At 42.0% G+C, this 16886-nt stretch overlaps 1 protein-coding gene across 4 annotated transcripts in view; it reads right to left on the bottom strand.

Annotated features, from left to right (window-relative positions):
- LOC113018693 (regulator of G-protein signaling 12-like) overlaps nt 1–16886 on the bottom strand; it is a 44938-nt gene that overhangs the window by 9924 nt on the left and 18128 nt on the right. For 2 of the 4 annotated variants that reach the window (XM_026161995.2, XM_026161998.2), the window contains 8 exons: nt 10760–10781; nt 8098–8267; nt 7166–7258; nt 5349–5492; nt 4545–4727; nt 4306–4453; nt 3483–3580; nt 3071–3262 (listed from right to left, as the gene is read on the bottom strand). In XM_026161995.2, the coding sequence (XP_026017780.1) occupies nt 3071–3262; nt 3483–3580; nt 4306–4453; nt 4545–4727; nt 5349–5492; nt 7166–7258; nt 8098–8267; nt 10760–10781 (1050 nt within the window). Of the gene's footprint in view, nt 1–3070; nt 3263–3482; nt 3581–4305; nt 4454–4544; nt 4728–5348; nt 5493–7165; nt 7259–8097; nt 8268–8903; nt 8929–10759; nt 10782–15963; nt 16088–16886 lie in introns of those variants that run through there. The other 2 variants (XM_026161997.2, XM_080290421.1) reach the window with 2 other exon arrangements.

Here is a 16886-nt window from a genome sequence, read left to right as displayed (position 1 = left end):
GCAGTACGTAAAGAGCCAGGATCAAACACAGTATTGAGCGCTATAAACAGCAATGAAAAAAACAAATTATCTGTAATTCTCTTTTTGATTCACTTCACAACTTATATTTGCTAACAAGGACTCCTCAGGTGTGCTGTACCCAGATATTTAAGTGTCTGGATATTGGAAGTATTTGTTTTTTTGTAAATATGAAAAATATCTGCCATCTTAGCTCGAGTACAAGGCTTCTGTTTCACACTGAGCACTGATCATCACACTTCACTTCACCTCATTCTCGCCGTTATTAGAATCAGTGACTTTTCATGCACCTCTAATGAGCTGCTGTTAAAATTAACTGCCTAGTGAAAAATCTTCTGCTTCTTTCTCTTTCCGTCATCTTTTTACAAGGTCACACGGCCAAGATCGCGGCACATCCATCATCTTTTTTTAAACAATATTTTTGTTGTTTTTGCAGCAGCATACAAAGATTTGTTTTCACAGTAATATGCAGCAGTAGTAAAAACACTCCCCCCCTCACCTTCCACCCCTGCTCTCTCCCAAACCTACATCAAATAAAAACACATAAAATGTGCATACATTTGTGCAGTATGTGGTATTTATACATCCATCATCATTAAACTGTGTACACTAATTTTGTCAAGATGACATAAAAATTATAAAGTCACAAGACACACCCCGGCCTGCTGAAGTTCCTTTTTCAAGGTAATTATTAGACATGGCACATACCACTTTTTTATGTCCGATACCAATACCGATATCATAAATTTGGATATCGGCCGATACCGATATGAATCCGATATAGTGTGTTTTTTAATCAATAAAACTGGTTTTTTTTATATCTTGCTGCATTTTGTATAAGTTAATACTCAAGTTTAAATAAACAACAACACTAAAGCTATTCTGTTATACCTGTATGCAAAAAATACACTGCACCCAAAATATTTCATAGTTCAGCAACACTGATCAATCTAATAAACTTAAACCTGCACCATCCTCCCTAATCTGGTATTTTAAAGAGTAAGCAACCTAACCAATAGGGTTAGTCATCGGGGTGAGAAACTGATGACCCCCCCCCCCCCCCCCCACCTCATGATGCTTAATCGATGTAATCAACTTTAATTTGATGCAGTGTGAAAAAAAAAATGGACAGATATCAATTATTTTTCAAGAAATATTAAATAGATTCAACATCTTTCTTCAACATAATTGCAGACTGCACAGATGGTATCTTCCCAAAGGAAAAAGTACTATAGCTTACTAGGGTATATATATATATTAGACTTAATAGTTACTATATACAGTAATGGACTTCTATACATTTTACATCAGATTAAAACTTTGGGTGTAAGATTCAGATAATTATTTATTAAAAGCTCGACATTTTAAATGAGAATAAGAAAGAAAAGTATGTCTTTGTGCCCCCTTTTCCCTGTTCATGCCCTATCGGCCCCCCTGGCTAAACTTTGCTAGATCCGCCCCTGCACAGTTACCAGCCGTCAGGTACATAGAAAAAGATCCTGGTGTAGAAAGTAATATTAAATAAATTCTAACAACAGATTAAACGTGCTGCTGTTGTTCAGCCGCTGGTTTCCTCTTTCTGGCGCGAAGTGGGCCAAAAACAAAGAAGAGAGACGGACTCACGACAGAAAAGCCGATCAGCTGATCATTAATCAGTTTCATGATTGAAGTAGCAGCAGGAGAGGGAGGGAGAGAGAAGAGGCAGTCGCTCCATATATCGGTTGTTAAGCTTAACGTGGGAATGCTTTACAAACATTCACTTGCTTTACTTCTCTCTGGGTTAACTTCCTCGGAGATGAAATGCCGGATTGCTAGCGAGGCTACAAATACACACAGCTGCTCTATCACGTGACGCACACTGCTCCGACATGTTATGAGCCGAGTTACACCATGTCGCAAGTTTTGTGAGGTGCTTTTTTGATATTTAATGGATCGGATTACATTTTTTATTTCTCTCTGATATCCGATCCAGTAATTTAGGTCAGTATCGGACCGATACCAATACGCAATATCGGATCGGTCCATCTCTAGTAATTATGTGCATTTTTGTTTTGTTTTGCTTTTGTAATTGTGAAAAATGTCAGCTTGACACTCTCCTCATTCAAAGTAATGATTATCATGTTCACTGTTTCAAACTTCATCAGCTTTTACTGAATAATTATGGGTGCCCCAGCTTATATTAGAGAGAGCCTGACAGATATATCAATAGGGCTAATACTTCTTTGGGGGGTTCCTGGAAGCACACCTGCTTCATTATATTATTAAGCATGACACAAGCAATCCTTTATCTTAAAATTAGATTTTTGAAAACTGGGTTTTGGCATAGATGAGCTTCTCAGAAGGCCGATCATTTTCTGATCAATCGGTATCAGTATTTCTAAAGGCCAATAAAAGACAATTTTAAGAGGTTACACACTTTGTCCACAGAGGACACATTGGAGCATCCGTATTGGCAACAATTTTAGAACGCCACAAACGCAACGATCAGCTGATCCCAGCAAAACAAGGAGTGTAAATGAGTAATCTGTGAATCGTTGTAACAAGATTACGTTTAAACTGCGTTGTCATATTATGTCAGTAAGGAATCACAAATATTTGCACATAACAAATTTTAGGGAAATACATCTGTTTCATGTATCTGAAATTAAAAAGAAATATTTGCCAACATATTGGCTTTTCAAGTAACCGAATATTGGTATTGGTATCATTCTTAAAAATCCTATATCAGTCAGAGTAAGCAGTAAACAGAATGTGACCCCTATGTGAGATACTGTGTTTCTTCTACCCTTTCTTTGATGACTCTCAGATAGTTTTTTTGTAACCAAAGCTTTGTCTTTTTCCTTCTGATAAGTTCTACAGAACTCAAAAGTCTCTATTTGGGAGAGCCTCACCTCTAATGAAACAAAGCAACTCCTAAAGGCTACATTTTATTTTCTTAGTGTAAGCACAGCTGAATAACTCCGCTCAAATTCTTTCTGTAGCAGTGCTTAGCTTACTGGGACAGCAGCAGCAGATGTACGGTATGCAGCATTTGACAGCAGTTTGTTCTCACCTTGTCTCCTCCCACGAGGAAAAGGTCAACGGCGGCAACGTTGACACTAATGTTCTGGCAGAGTTCTTGGAGGACTTCCCTGATGGAGGCACCTGGCCGAAGGCTGACAGAAGAGCAGGAGCCGTTGGGTAGCAGCACGCTGCACTGTTTGGGAGCACGTTCCCACGCTCCAACCGAGTGGCGATTATCAGACTATGGTCAAAGAATTAAAAATAAACGCATATATAAATAAATACTTTTTAATATTATAAATATATATATATATGTGTGTGTTTTTTCTTCCATGTGACCCATAAACAAAAAAACTCCATGGTCTGAGAAGTATATAAAAAACTGCTGCGGCCCTATTATAATAGCTTCACCAGACACTGAGCTCTGTGTTGCCATGGTGACCTGTCCATAGGAGTCTTACCTCAATCTTGCCAGCGGAGCAGGAAATGGGCATCTCCAGACTGGTACCGGATGACAAGGAGCCCTGGGACTCCCTCCTCCCATTACTGCCCCAGTAATCTGCACAGCGCAGTGCAGAGTACGACAGATTAGTGCACGTCAGAGAGACATGAGCGCACTGCTCATTTTACATGACACTTACAATATGCAACACCGACGTGTAATATGACTAATAACAGTGTTTCAGTATCGAAGTTGGTCACTGGAAGATTTTGGCAAACAGAAAGGCGCGTTTTATCAAAGAGAATAAATAAAGGATATGAGTGGGAGTTGGAGTTTCATTTCAGGACAAATGCATTTAGAGAGAGTGTAAAATGTATATTTAGTCACATTAAGTAAGAACAGAATCGAGTTTTTTTGCACACAACTGGCATGAGAAAGAAACTACAAGTAATCATTACGGATGTAAGCCTAAAAGTCAGAAAATGGAATTGTAGATTAAAGTTTATGGCCAGTCTTAAATAAAATCAACCCAAAACATAATAACAACTTAAAAACAAAACAATAAAAAAAACACTAAGACTATCATTTAAACCCTTCCTTGGGCCTCCTCAGTGTGTCAGGACGCAACAAGTATGTTTTTGCCAGGGTACCAGTGGTATGTCTGTGTGTTTCTCAGTGTGTGAGAGACTTCCAGCTGTGTTTCTTCACTTCTACCCTGCATGTATCTCACTCCAGCCCTGGAGCTGGCACTGATTTGGTGTCTTATTCAAGGACAATTGAGCACTGCAGACGTTTGTGTCGGGGACGTTTGAAACATTCACCGTTGTCAGTTCACTCCTTACCGAGGTTAATGTCTCCGATGTCCTTCTTCTTTGGACCCTTCCCAAAGCTCCTGTTGCGCGACCAAGAGAAGAAGCCACGTTTCTTGTCGGCGCTCTCGTCTCTGCCGTCTTCATTCAGTGACCTCCCTGAGCGCTGCTTTCTGACGTCCTGTGGATTGGGAGGCAAATAGACCCGTTATCAGTCAGTCTGGACAACAACCGCACAACTCCGTGAGAAGTGTCTTTAATAAATGCTATACCTTTTTGGGGGTCGACAGGGTGGAGCGGTCAGAGCTGGCACTGTGCTTTGAGGGGGCGGGGCTGCAGGGGATTTGGTAGGGGTCCGGCAACGGCTGACCGTCCATCTCAGCACGCATGCACTCCTGGTAGAGGGAGGACTTGAGGAAACGCGAATAGCTGTCAAATTTCATCAAGTTGAAGATCTGCGGACGTGGTGAGAGGGGCCGATGAGTAAGACATCGCAAGTGAGGATTTGACCAAAAAAATACATAAATAAATAAAAAGAGAAGAGAAGATGTGCAATAGACAAAAAGCTGCTAGTGTTAACATATGGTTACAGCTCATGTTTTGACAGCAGCCTTAACGGTTAAAATTTAATCATACTCATGTGCACACTGAAAATATACAGATCTCTGACTGTGTGTCTATGGGGCTGTGTGTACAGTATGTGCTAGGTTCTCTGTGGGTGTATGCCAGTTTGTGTTTATCTCTCTGGTAAAGCCTCAGAGCCCTTTTGTAAACAAATGCAGATGGCCACCAAAAAAAAAGCCAATATGCTTGTGCTAAGTGACTAAAGGCTAGATGAGAACAGAACCCCCTACTGCACGCAGAATCCCTCCTCCATTAATACTGTCTAGAAAAAGCTTGATCCTCGGCTTGATACCGAACAACTGAAGAATTCAAATGAGGTTCTCACAAAGGGCCTGTCACTAAAAGTCAAACTGTTTGTTGAATGTTTTGATTACTGCGGGAGCACCGCATTATTTATCCGCTGCCTCATTTGGAACACTAATAAATAAACTCAACAGCTGTCTCGTTGCTACCTGTAGCTGCTGGGTCTTGAACATGTCAGGCCTTGGGGAGGTTAGCACGTCATCGGCCAGCTGGGCTTGGCTGTCGATGTTGACCGGCATGGTGGCCTTGCTGGACAGGAAGCTGTTATAGATCTCCCCTGCTCTCTGGGACAGCTGCAGGAAAGAGAATTGTTGAGAATTTGTGATGAGTGTGTGTGTTATGCTATGCCACAGTGACGCAAACACCATCATGCTTGTTTTATGGTTTGTTTAGCGATCCCCCCCCCCCCAAAAAAAGGGTGTGCATCTAATGGAAACATGCTTGCATGCAGTCCTTAAACAACCCAGAACCATGCAGCTCTACATAGCTTGAAGGTGATTGGTTGAAAAAGTGGACGGAAACAGGAACAGGGGAGTTAATGGGAAAAAGCACAAAAAAAAATCCAAAATAAGACCAAAATAAAGCATGAGAAGCACAGATGGTGGCCGCAGCACTTTTTTTTGACTGTTTTTAACACTTAGTTTCACTTCAGCTCTTCGCATGTTATAAGTTTGCCCTTTTCTATGGCTGGCTGAAGGACCAAAAATTTTACTTAGCCCACATACTGGCTGTTTGTGACACTGCCCCCTAGTGCAGTAATCAGCTACAACATGTAAGCGATATCTGTTACAGTTAGACGTATGCACAACTCTTTTTAGAACCTTTCTTGTAACCTGGGTAAGTGGCTTATGTCTTTGGCAGCATTCATTTATACTTTTGCGCGCTCTTAATGACCTTGTGCTTATGTCCAAGTGTTGTATATGCAGCGCCAGCCACAATAAAAACAAATCAAAATCCCGGGACACTGTTCTTTCCGGGGTCCTCACTTTTTCTTGTGCTTTTTTCCCCCTGTGAGCCTTCATAATGAGGGTATGACTTCTTCCTTATACTAAAGTCATTGTTGATAATATCTCAGTAATAAAAGTGCAATAGTTGCGGGTTGCGTAGATGCGTTGATGTAGTTACATTTCCAGGTACGTGCACATCAGGTCATGGCGTAAGTTACTTTGTAGGGTCTCAGGGGGGTTACCTAACTATGATGTAGATTCAACTGTAAAGCCGTCTGTAGGCAGTGCATACGACCACACCATGTTAGAGCCTTCCCCCTCTTTTTGGTTTCCCTTTCAAAATAAAAGTACATTTTAAGAGTCTACATCAGCTAAGTGAGCAGATTCGGTTTAGTCTGAACCTTTTAGAGAGAAGTAGGTAGATTAGCTAGAGTAGTTGAATCTTGAGTCACTGATGTAGATCAAAGCGATCGTGGCTCAAGAGTTGGGAGTTCGCCTTGTAATGGGAAGGTTGTCGGTTCGAGCCCCAGCTTGGACAGTCTCGGTCGTTGTGTCCTTGGGCAAGACACTTCACCCGTTGCCTACTGGTGGTGGTCAGAGGGCCCGGTGGCGCCAGCGTCCGGTAGCCCCAGGGTGGCTGTGGCTACAATGTAGCTTGCCATCACCAGCGTGTGAATGGGTGGATGACTGGATGTGTAAAGCGCTTTGAGGTCCTTAGGGACTAGTAAAAGCGCTATACAAATACAGGCCATTTACCATTCAAAATAAAAGCTCCACATACGTTATAGGAAATTAGCAGTGTGCTTTAAAGTATGCTAGACTGTCAAGCTAAAAGAGAATAAATAAATAATACTTATTTTAATTGTGTGACAAATGATTTACAGAAAAAAAGAAAACTCAGGTCTTAAACACTTCATATTTTTTAGTATGACCTTTGGTTAAAGGGGATAATCCAACAATTCACAGTGGGCCCCCAAACAAAACTGTCACAGGATCTGCAGCTGCACACTGTAGCTTACCTGCTTTTTATCTGTTGCAGGGACATGACTGAAGTATTCACAGGCCTGCCAGAACAAGATATTCTCCTCGCTGAATTCTTTCTTGAGAAATTCCTGTGGAAACACACAGTAAAAGAGGGGGTTTTTTTTCCTCTGTCTATGTAATCTCAACTGGTGATCACATTCTCATCTTTCCAGTTCTGCTGCTGTTGAGACCAGTCGAGCGGGCAGATATTACTGGGTGTAATGTAACAAGATTGGTGTAAGTGTAGGCGCAGGATGGTGTAGGCGAGCGCAGCTCTGATCAGTACTGAGGGAAGGTGAGGAGGGAGGTGGTTCTGGGATGGAAGAACTTAATGTTGAGCTTTCTGAAGGTGTTGTGGGCTAAATTCAAAAGCACATCTTTTATGTGGGAGGAAATGGTACATGACAATAAACTCACTCACTCACTCACCAGGGTTTAGTGTTGGTAAATGGCTCTTCACTTTAACCAGACGGAAAAGAATTCATTCATATATCACACTACAGCTTTTTTTTTTTTTACACTATATCAACTCTTTAATACTAATATTAATAGTACATCTGGATGTAAATATTTCCCTCTGAAGACAGTGGAGCTCAGAATTGAGCTAAAATGGATGCATATTAGTCATCAGTTGAACAAGTACAGAACTAAAATAAACTGGCAGAGAGATAATTTGGAAGTGTTTGCTAACACGTCTGTCCGTGTTACAGTTGGAGCTAGTTTCTATTAATCTCAGAAATATTAAATAATGCCTCAAGTATTCAAAATATTCTTTCCTTTTTTGCTCATTAGTCTCCAAAAGTAACATCTGGAATTACAGGACTTTGATCTACATCAGTGACTCAAATCTAAAGCACAGAGAAGCTTTCAGCAAACCCCTTAATAACACTCTTGATAACCTCCGAAAGGATTCTTTCTCCAAGCTTACCGAGAAGTAGCGCACACCCACGGGATCCTGGAGGAGACGCTCAAAGCAGGAGGACCAGCTGGCCACACGCTGCTCTGGAGCCCCTCGGTTGCTGCCTGCTCCTGGAAGGCTGCCATTACTGTTCAGGCTGCTCTGGCTGCAGCAGCTCTGCAGCTGGATCCCACTATAGTCTGCGAGACAGGAGAGTGCAGTGCAAAGGTTAGAGAGCGCTGATGCTAAAGGGTGGGTACCAGATCTAGATTCTCCACGGTGGCCTCTCACCCTTTCTAAATATAACAGTGGTGTTTTGTATGTTTTACTTCCTTTGAGCAGTTTTAACTTCACTGAATGTTTTTTAAAACAAAAGCTACAGTTGGACTGCAATTAAATCCATGGCAAATGGAAATGAGATCCTCGTTAATCAGAAATTTCCAAAGGTAGGTACATCAATCACATCTGGCGCTCGTGCTAATGCTATTCATGCAGTCCACTCAAAATTCTCACAACCTGTTCAATAATTTCCTTTCCTTTAGTTGAAGCAAATCTAAAATAAAGGAAAGAACACACAATTTGTCAGAAAATTAATGATCCTGTTAGAGAGGGGAAAATTTACCCTAAAGCTTTTTAGACTAGAAAGGCAAGAAGTGCACAAAGACACAGCAGAGGTTGCTCACATTGCACGAGGGAGCAGCAGAAAGAGAGTGCAGAGGATAAAAAGGAGGAAAGAAAGGCGACACAGCTGATTACAGGGAAGGCCACAGGGAAGTGTGGGTGACAATACAGGAGCTGGTACAAAGCTAAAGTGGTGGCCTCAGCCTACACAGTACCTGCTATCATGGCGGCAGATGGCCACTTTAGAGCTGTGAGCAGATCGAGTGAGGAGCGCACAGTAAAAACAAAAAGAACAAAAAGGGTCTCAGCCAAATTGGTTACACATACACGGTTGTCATTCTGTGGAAAGTCAATTCGCTGGCGCAGGCAACTGAAATTAAGCGGTTGTTTTTACATTTCAGAAAGGAATGGTAGCAGGGGCAAGTAAGGTGTAGTACTGCATATCTTTATCTTGCCAATCCACCTGCATGAGTGGGCTAGATCTGCAAACAAAATAAAAGAACTCTAAATAGCAGATGACATCACTGACTGTGAGTAAGGCTGCGTTCTATTTACCTCGGGTAGTGACATCACTCCCAAGTTGAGCACATTCCAGTAGCTGGAATGTGTCGGAAAACCGAGGATTTATTTTGCTCCTTGGCGAGGTGGAACACTTCTAGCAAAACCATGCAGTACTTTTTTTTTTGTTGCACTTAAAAACTGTGCTTTCACAGGTCAGTCTGCATGTAGCTTATTTGTCGAGTCACAAATACACAACAGTGGTAGCACTGACTGCAAACGTACAAATAGTACAGCAGCACAAACTGCTTTACCAATGTTTAAAAGCACAGCCGCCATCTTGGATTGTTAAGTCGGGCTCAATGGTGCCGCTCTGATGGGTCGTTCCAAAATAAGCTGGAAGTTCTCAGTTGGAATCTGAATGTGGAACACCGCCTGAATTTGTTAAGTCAGGGCAGCACCACCCACGGCTAGCTAACAATCTAAGATAGTAGCAGTGAATGTAAACAGTAGTAAACCCGTAAAACCTTTAATCCTTTCTGCCACTGTTGTGTATTTGTGACTCACTAAATTTGCCATATGCAGACCACTGAAAAGTCTCTATCCAAGGACGTGCTGTTTTTAAGCACACAAAAACAAGTACTGTGCTGTATTGTTAGCAATACCAGGCTCTGTGGTGCTAAGAACCAAAACAAATGTTTTTTTTTCCTTTTTCTTTTTTTTTAACATTACATTACAACTGGAACAAGCTAACTGGGGAGTGGTGTCACTCATGGGTTTCTAGGTGTCTGGAATGGAGGTATGACTTTCTGAGTTGGAAGTCCCACTTGAGGCTGTTGCTCCCATTAAAAATTCTGACTGGGAACTCGGAAATTCCCATTTCAAATGGAAAGAAACATAAGGTGGCCTCTGTATGACCTTCCAAGCCTACACCACATCCTAGTTAAAGTAGATGTCCAATTAAAATTAGACTAGTTTTCCATAAATTATGAGTAAACATATTTCTTTTAACAGTACGGTCAAATTAGTCCAGGTTTGAGGTTTTCTGACAAGCTATTTGTTTGGACTTGGCTTATTGTATTAGGACTGAGGGCCTATGTTTACTACACTGTTGGCTGCTCAGCTAATGAGACAGCTTTAGAAAGCAAACAGCCGTGCATGTCTGATCCACATCAACTGTGAAAGAAGCGGAGCTGCACTCCTCAACACAGCCTCGGTCAGCCTGTTAGCAAGCGCTGTTAAAACTGCTATGAAAGGGAAGACCAGACAGCATCCAAGCTTAGCCATGAAACCAACCCAACCACGCTGGGTAAACAACATTTGTTAACGAGGCATGCTGCCTACAGCGAATACATCATGCTTGCTAAAAGACTTTTTATTAGGTCACTTTATTGAGCAGCTACAAAGTTCTGTGTTGAGGGCGGAATATAAAATGAGAAATAAAAAAGCAACAAAAATGAACCAAACGATGAATGCTGAAAAGACTTCAGTTTTAAGATTGTAAATATTCATAAGCACACAGATTGAATTCCTCTCCACACTCTCATAAAAAAAAAAAAAGAGTTGCACTTACCACCATCTGATGAAGCAGCAGACTGGAAGAGAACAAAGAGAGACATGAGTGAGGAGTTGCCCTCGTGACCTCCTGCGCAGACACAAGAGGCTGAATGCTGTGCTGGTAGCACTGTCCATTCAGGCATCCCTGTGAGCTGTGTGTCCTCCTGGTTTGTAAGTAAAACTGAGTGTGCTGCTTGGAAAGGGTTGGACCTTGGGGGGGCTTACACAATTACTTTATGTGGGTGGCTCTCGACCCGTACCATGGACAGCTGTTCACACCTCCACACTGGTACCCCACCCACAGCTCTGAACTAACGTGCGCATTCCTGCTAACTGAAGTCACAGGATCAGGAGTCATCAAGGCAGACTAGTTAACGATGAGCTTTTCACTTGTTAATTCGGAGAGTTGCAGTTTTATGCATGTGTAGATGTCCCTAAGAAAGGCAAATGACATGAGCTCCCCTACTGGGCACGGACGTCTTTTTAGAAGTTTATGTAGAGCTGCAGGAATTAACCCATACACTGAAAGCAGACTGAGAGAAATTATCATTAGGAATCCCCAGCTGATTACTGGTTTGACTGACTATCTTCACATTTTCAGCTGAGACAAAGCAAGATGAATTGATTGGGATAAATCAGAATCAGAATCAGAATCAGAATACTTTATTGATCCCTGGGGGAAATTATTTTTTGTTACAGTGCTCCATTTTAAACCAACATTAAGACAAGACAGACAATACACTAACTAAGAATAGTACAATATATACATACATACATACATAAGTCACTCATAAATAAATAGTTGGAAAAGAAACATGTGTAGCTGTAGCAGCAAACAGTGTGTTAAGTGGATGCGTTGTACAGGGAGATGGCCACAGGCAGGAATGATTTCCTGTGTCGTTCAGTGGTGCTTTTCGGTAATCTCAGTCTCTCACTGAACGAGCTCCTGTGACTGACCAGCATGTCATGGAGTGGGTGGGAGGTGTTATCCAACATTGTCTTTATCTTGGACAGCATCCGCCTCTCCGACATCACCTTGAGGGAGTCCAGCTCCATCCCCACAACATTGCTGGCCTTACGGATTAGTTTATTAAGTCTGTTGGCATCTGCGACCCTCAGCCTGCTCCCCCAGCATGCAACAGCATAGAGGATCGCACTGGCCACAACAGACTCATAGAAAATCCTCAGCATTTTCTGGCAGATGTTGAAGGACCTCAGTCGCCTCAAAAAATAGAGACGACTCTGGCCCTTCCTGTAAAGTGCTGTGGTGTTTTTAGCCCAGTCCAGTTTATTGTCAATGTGTACTCCAAGGTATTTATAGTCCTCCACAATGTCAACACTGACCCCCTGAATTGAAACAGGGGTCAAGTGTTTCCTGGTCTTAATATCCATATAATATGTGGATTAATTCACAATGGAAATCATTTGTACTCAGAGCCCTAATTGGAGTGTAATTACAGCCAGAGAATAAGGCTCAATAAAAACACCACCCATGTCTGAGCTTAACATGGATAAGTGAATATTAACTTGGCAATACTTCAATTTAAAATCACTGCCTCAGCGTTAGGCTTGTGTAAACCCCACTAATAAAGAAAGATTTAACGTGCAAACTGGAGAGCCACAGCATAAATATATATTTACATGCAGGGGAGGATATGAGAGGCAGAATCTTAGGGCTTTGTCCAAGAAAACTCCAAAAAAAGAAGGAAAAAAAGTGTGCGTTGGAGGATTCATCTGAAAAGGAGGCACTATTTCCAGAGGAGTGTTTTCTGAGCTGCCACTTCAAAGTGTGAATACTCAGAGCTGATAAATACGACTAAACAAGGCTCTCATTGCCACGCTCCAGCTTTGGTTTCAGCAGCAAATAGACTTTGTGCTTTGGTACACTCACGTAATTCTGTATTGTGGAGCTGTAATATCATAAGAGGAATGACATAAACAACGAAAACAATGAACATCGACTGTTTTTGTCCCCCCGCTCTGATTTTACTCATTATATAAACTCTTATTTTTCAATTAGGAGCTTTAAATCAGTCAGCTTCAGCACAACCTCAGATGGCAGCCTATTCACTTTATGCACAAAGACTAGGGGGATCGGTCATGCTCACCGACGTGACGGCTTGTTTCCATTTTGGGAATGACCACATGTAAAAGCTCTATCAGACATAGACCGCTAAACCACTAATTGTCCATCACAGCCTTCTTTACAACTCTGCTGCTGCTGAGTCCAACCCCTATATCGTCAACACCCAAAAAAGCCACCCCTTCTGTGGTGGCTCGCATGTGTACAGTAATCATGGGTGGGTAGGATGAGGACCAACGTGAAGCCAAAACAGAAGAAAGAGAGAAAAGAGAGAACACCCACTCCATCTGTCTGTTCCTATGGGTCTAAAAACAGCTAAACCTCAAACCTTAAATATATAGTGCACCACAGCTGGAGTCCAGTTTAAGAAAAAAAGGTGGGAAAACCCCCCCAAAAAAACTGTGACGTGAATTTTGGTTTGGACCAAACAAAAGGTTAAATACTGAAAAGAGCATTTTAGCTATTCTCGGTGCTTCAATACTCACATCTATATGGATGACAAATTAGATAACTATCCATGTTGTGCAAGAGCAGAAATTACACAAAAAGTGGGAGAGCAGCGATAAATCACTCGCTTGTGACATTTGTTGCAATCTCCTGGTTCCAACCACAATCATGACAGATTTATCCTAGTGACAGAAAAGTCTTAAATGTCTTAAAGCACCCAAATAAACTCAAATGTTGCAAAACCCTAATTATTTGATCTTATCCGACTAACAGCCACATGATAAATTATTATCCAATTTAATTAAAATTCATGTCATATTTTGAAATGGAACAGCGAGTTATCAAAATAAAGACGTTTCCAAGGCCCAAGGCAGTGGGTTCAAATGTCTTGTTTTGTCTATGCGATCGTCCCAAAAATACACAGACTGCATCACTGTGCCATAACCACCTTCAACCACCAAACGTTCATCAGCAAAGTTGAACATTTAGCCACATTTTGATCGTCTGAAAACCGGATGTGACGAGCGAGGAGGAGAGTAACTCACTGAGAAGTCGACGGACTCTCTGTTCTTTACGCAGTTCTTACATCGGTGATTTGGGGGTTAGCTGTGGCTCACGAGGTCGAAAGGTCCCAGACAGCGAACTTTAAACCGAGATAGCAATTATTTTTGCATGCATGCCTCTATGTTAAGTCTTGATTATACGCTGTTGCCGGCACGAACAGACACCACAACCTGATTAGTCATACTTATTATAAGTCTTTGAGGTCGAAGCATTGTAATGTAAAGTCCACGTGGTCAAACGGACATCCACAGGAACCTCAGGCTCACAGTGTGATGACGAAGTTTGTGTCACTCGGACCCAAACAGACCAAATCGGACTTGTGGTCACTTAAAGTATAACAAAGACATAAATGGGTCCCTGTCAATTTACTTTCCTACCCCTTTTAATCACACAGCAGTTCCACCCTACAGCATACTCTGCTTTACGCTCAGTTTTATTGTAAATAGGAGTGCACTTTACTTGATACAGCTTAGTGTTAATGTAATTATTGACAACATAAACTGTTCAGGAAAGTGCTTACTGATGTTACACATATGCAAGCAATTGTGTCATTTTTCCACACATGTATTTCCAATTTTTATACAACTGCACTTCTTATTGCAAGCTGAAGAGTCACCCCCCTGCTGGCCATTAGAACTTATGAAGGTTTGCACTGGTCTCATTTTACAGACTCGGAAGCTCATGTCATCAATTTTCATGTCATCTAGAGCCTGACTGATATAGAATTTTTAAGACACATACCGATATTTGGTGGTTTAAAACTGCTATATACTGGCTGATATTTTGTTTTTCTTTGAAACATCAAAGGATTTTCCCAAAATTTGGATGTTTAGCTGATTACTTATATACACTCTCTGCTCAACTCACCTCAGATCATGGGTTTTTGAAGCTTTCTTTTAACAGGGAAGGTGCAGAGTGTTCTCTGGTGGGCAGACTATGCAACTATGTATAACACGATTGAAAGATATTTTTTCTCAATCTCTTCAGTGGAGTTGTAATCTCATCCATGGGTTCACCAAATATGTGGCTGTTCAGCTTGTTCCTCTTTTTAAATATAATGATTTCTGCAGAAGTGGTTCCATACACGAATAAACTAACTTATTATCTAAAAGCTTTTTGTCAAATACAAAGACACATGTACAAATGTGTACTTCTAAAAGTTGGCAAGATAAGAAGCCAAAATGATATCTGCTGCTGGAGTTAGACCACACACAAGCACACATGTCAGTGTGTTGTGTTTTTCCAACTCATTATTGCTTCCTTGCCCACAAGTCTCTAACAATGAGGCCAAAGTGATGACCCTGGCACCTCTAGTCAGTAACACCTCCTTCCTCTGTTGACACCTCTGGTGACAAGCAAGAGCACTGTGGGTGGCGCAGTAGCACTGCAGGCCCTCTTTGATCCCTTTTATAGAGTCAAAAGTGAAAATACCCCATTTCCCAAATGGAATTCCCCTAAAAAGCTGCAAGTCTGTCAACCAAATGGCCAATATCACAACTGAAGTCATGGCGAGCTTGCTGGCTCTAAACAAAGCACGATCTGGCTCTCCAGCTGGAAACCACTCTTTCAGCTTTACTCGGGTACAGCCCCCCACGCCATACAGTCTGGCATCTCAAGACACCACATGCTGAAGGAACGTAGAGGATCACACCGACAGATCTTTGTTTGTGATCTACCACAACTGAAACTTTTATCAGTGTGAAATGGTTGAAGGACCAACTCCATTAACACCTAGTTAATCACACTCGCTATCACCTCTCACAGAGTGTGTTTCACATGTTTAAAAAGTGACTTCTTTTATCTTTTGAGCTTGTTTAGGCACGTCTCTGCCCTCAAAAAGTTAGGTCGAGACGTTGCCTTTCCAGAAATCCCTCACACTTCTGTACAAAAAGCCTGGTCTAAACTTTAACACAAATAATGGCCGATTCCAGCACTCCACAAAACAAAACAGCCGACAAGTCCCTGCCGCTTCAAACAGCTGTTCTGACTGAGAGAGTGAGAAGAGTGACAAAGAGGGAGATTAATGACAAAAACAGCTGAGTGAACACAAGTAGTCTCCTCATTTCACACAGGAGAGGAAGAGGAGAGGAAGAGGAGATTCAGCCGGCAAGCCACTGTTTACTTACAGTGTTGAAGTTCCAAGTCCTCTTGAAGGAAAGTCTCTTTTTGAGACTCATTGTTCCCTAGTCTGCAACACCAGCGGCACGCAGACAAAATATGTGTGTGTGTGTGTGTGTGAACGCATACCTGAACATTCCCCACCCAAAACTTTGCAAAGCATGTTTGTACAAGTTGGGAAGAGGGAATAAGGGAGGGAGGATGAGGAAGAAATCTGACAAGGTACTGGAGGGAGGGAGAGAGAGAGAAAGCGAGAGAAAGAAGGTGTGTGGGGGGGGGGGGGGTGCAAAAAGAGGAAAGAAAGATTTCCTTACTCTGCAGCTGTTGCTACGGCAACCCGCTTGACAATACATACAGCCTCTGCCACAGTGGCATGAAGGAATCAGATGAATTAACCCCCTTTTATTCCCCTTGCAAAAACGCGCGCTCGCTATGTGAAAACCACACCGGCCTTCCCCCCTCTTTTGTTTCCAGCTGGGGCACTACTCCCTCTCGCTCCCTCTCGCTCCCTCTCTCAATTCACTCAAGAAAAAAAAAAGAGAGAGAGAGAGACAAGAATGACCCAGTCAGCTAAAATTGAGACCATATGAATTTTGTTTAATCTAAATAAAAGTTTGTAGTCCACAAGCCAAATCCTGAGCTTCATTATCCGCTGTCACAGAGCGCTATTCATAAACTCCAAATGGCAGCCGTGTCAACTGGCGTTTTTCTGCTGGCTATTAAAGCTCATGTACCAGAAAAAGATTTTTTTTTCCCCTTTCAAATCTGGCATCACTCCTCTCTGCTCTGCTGCAACACTGTGCCTCCACATAACTGGCAAATCTCTACAATCAACATGTCGACTGTTTTTAGACCCGCTATTATTCTTAAAGCAGGGGTTGCTCATTCTGAGGTTTTCCTGTGGCAAATGACCAAGCATTCGTCGGACTTA

Source organism: Astatotilapia calliptera, chromosome 3 (genome assembly GCF_964374335.1).
Source record: "Astatotilapia calliptera chromosome 3, fAstCal68.1, whole genome shotgun sequence".
NCBI classification, from domain to species: Eukaryota; Metazoa; Chordata; class Actinopteri; order Cichliformes; family Cichlidae; genus Astatotilapia; species Astatotilapia calliptera.
Note: the sequence above shows the minus strand (reverse complement) of the source record. Positions and strands in the feature narration are given on the sequence as shown.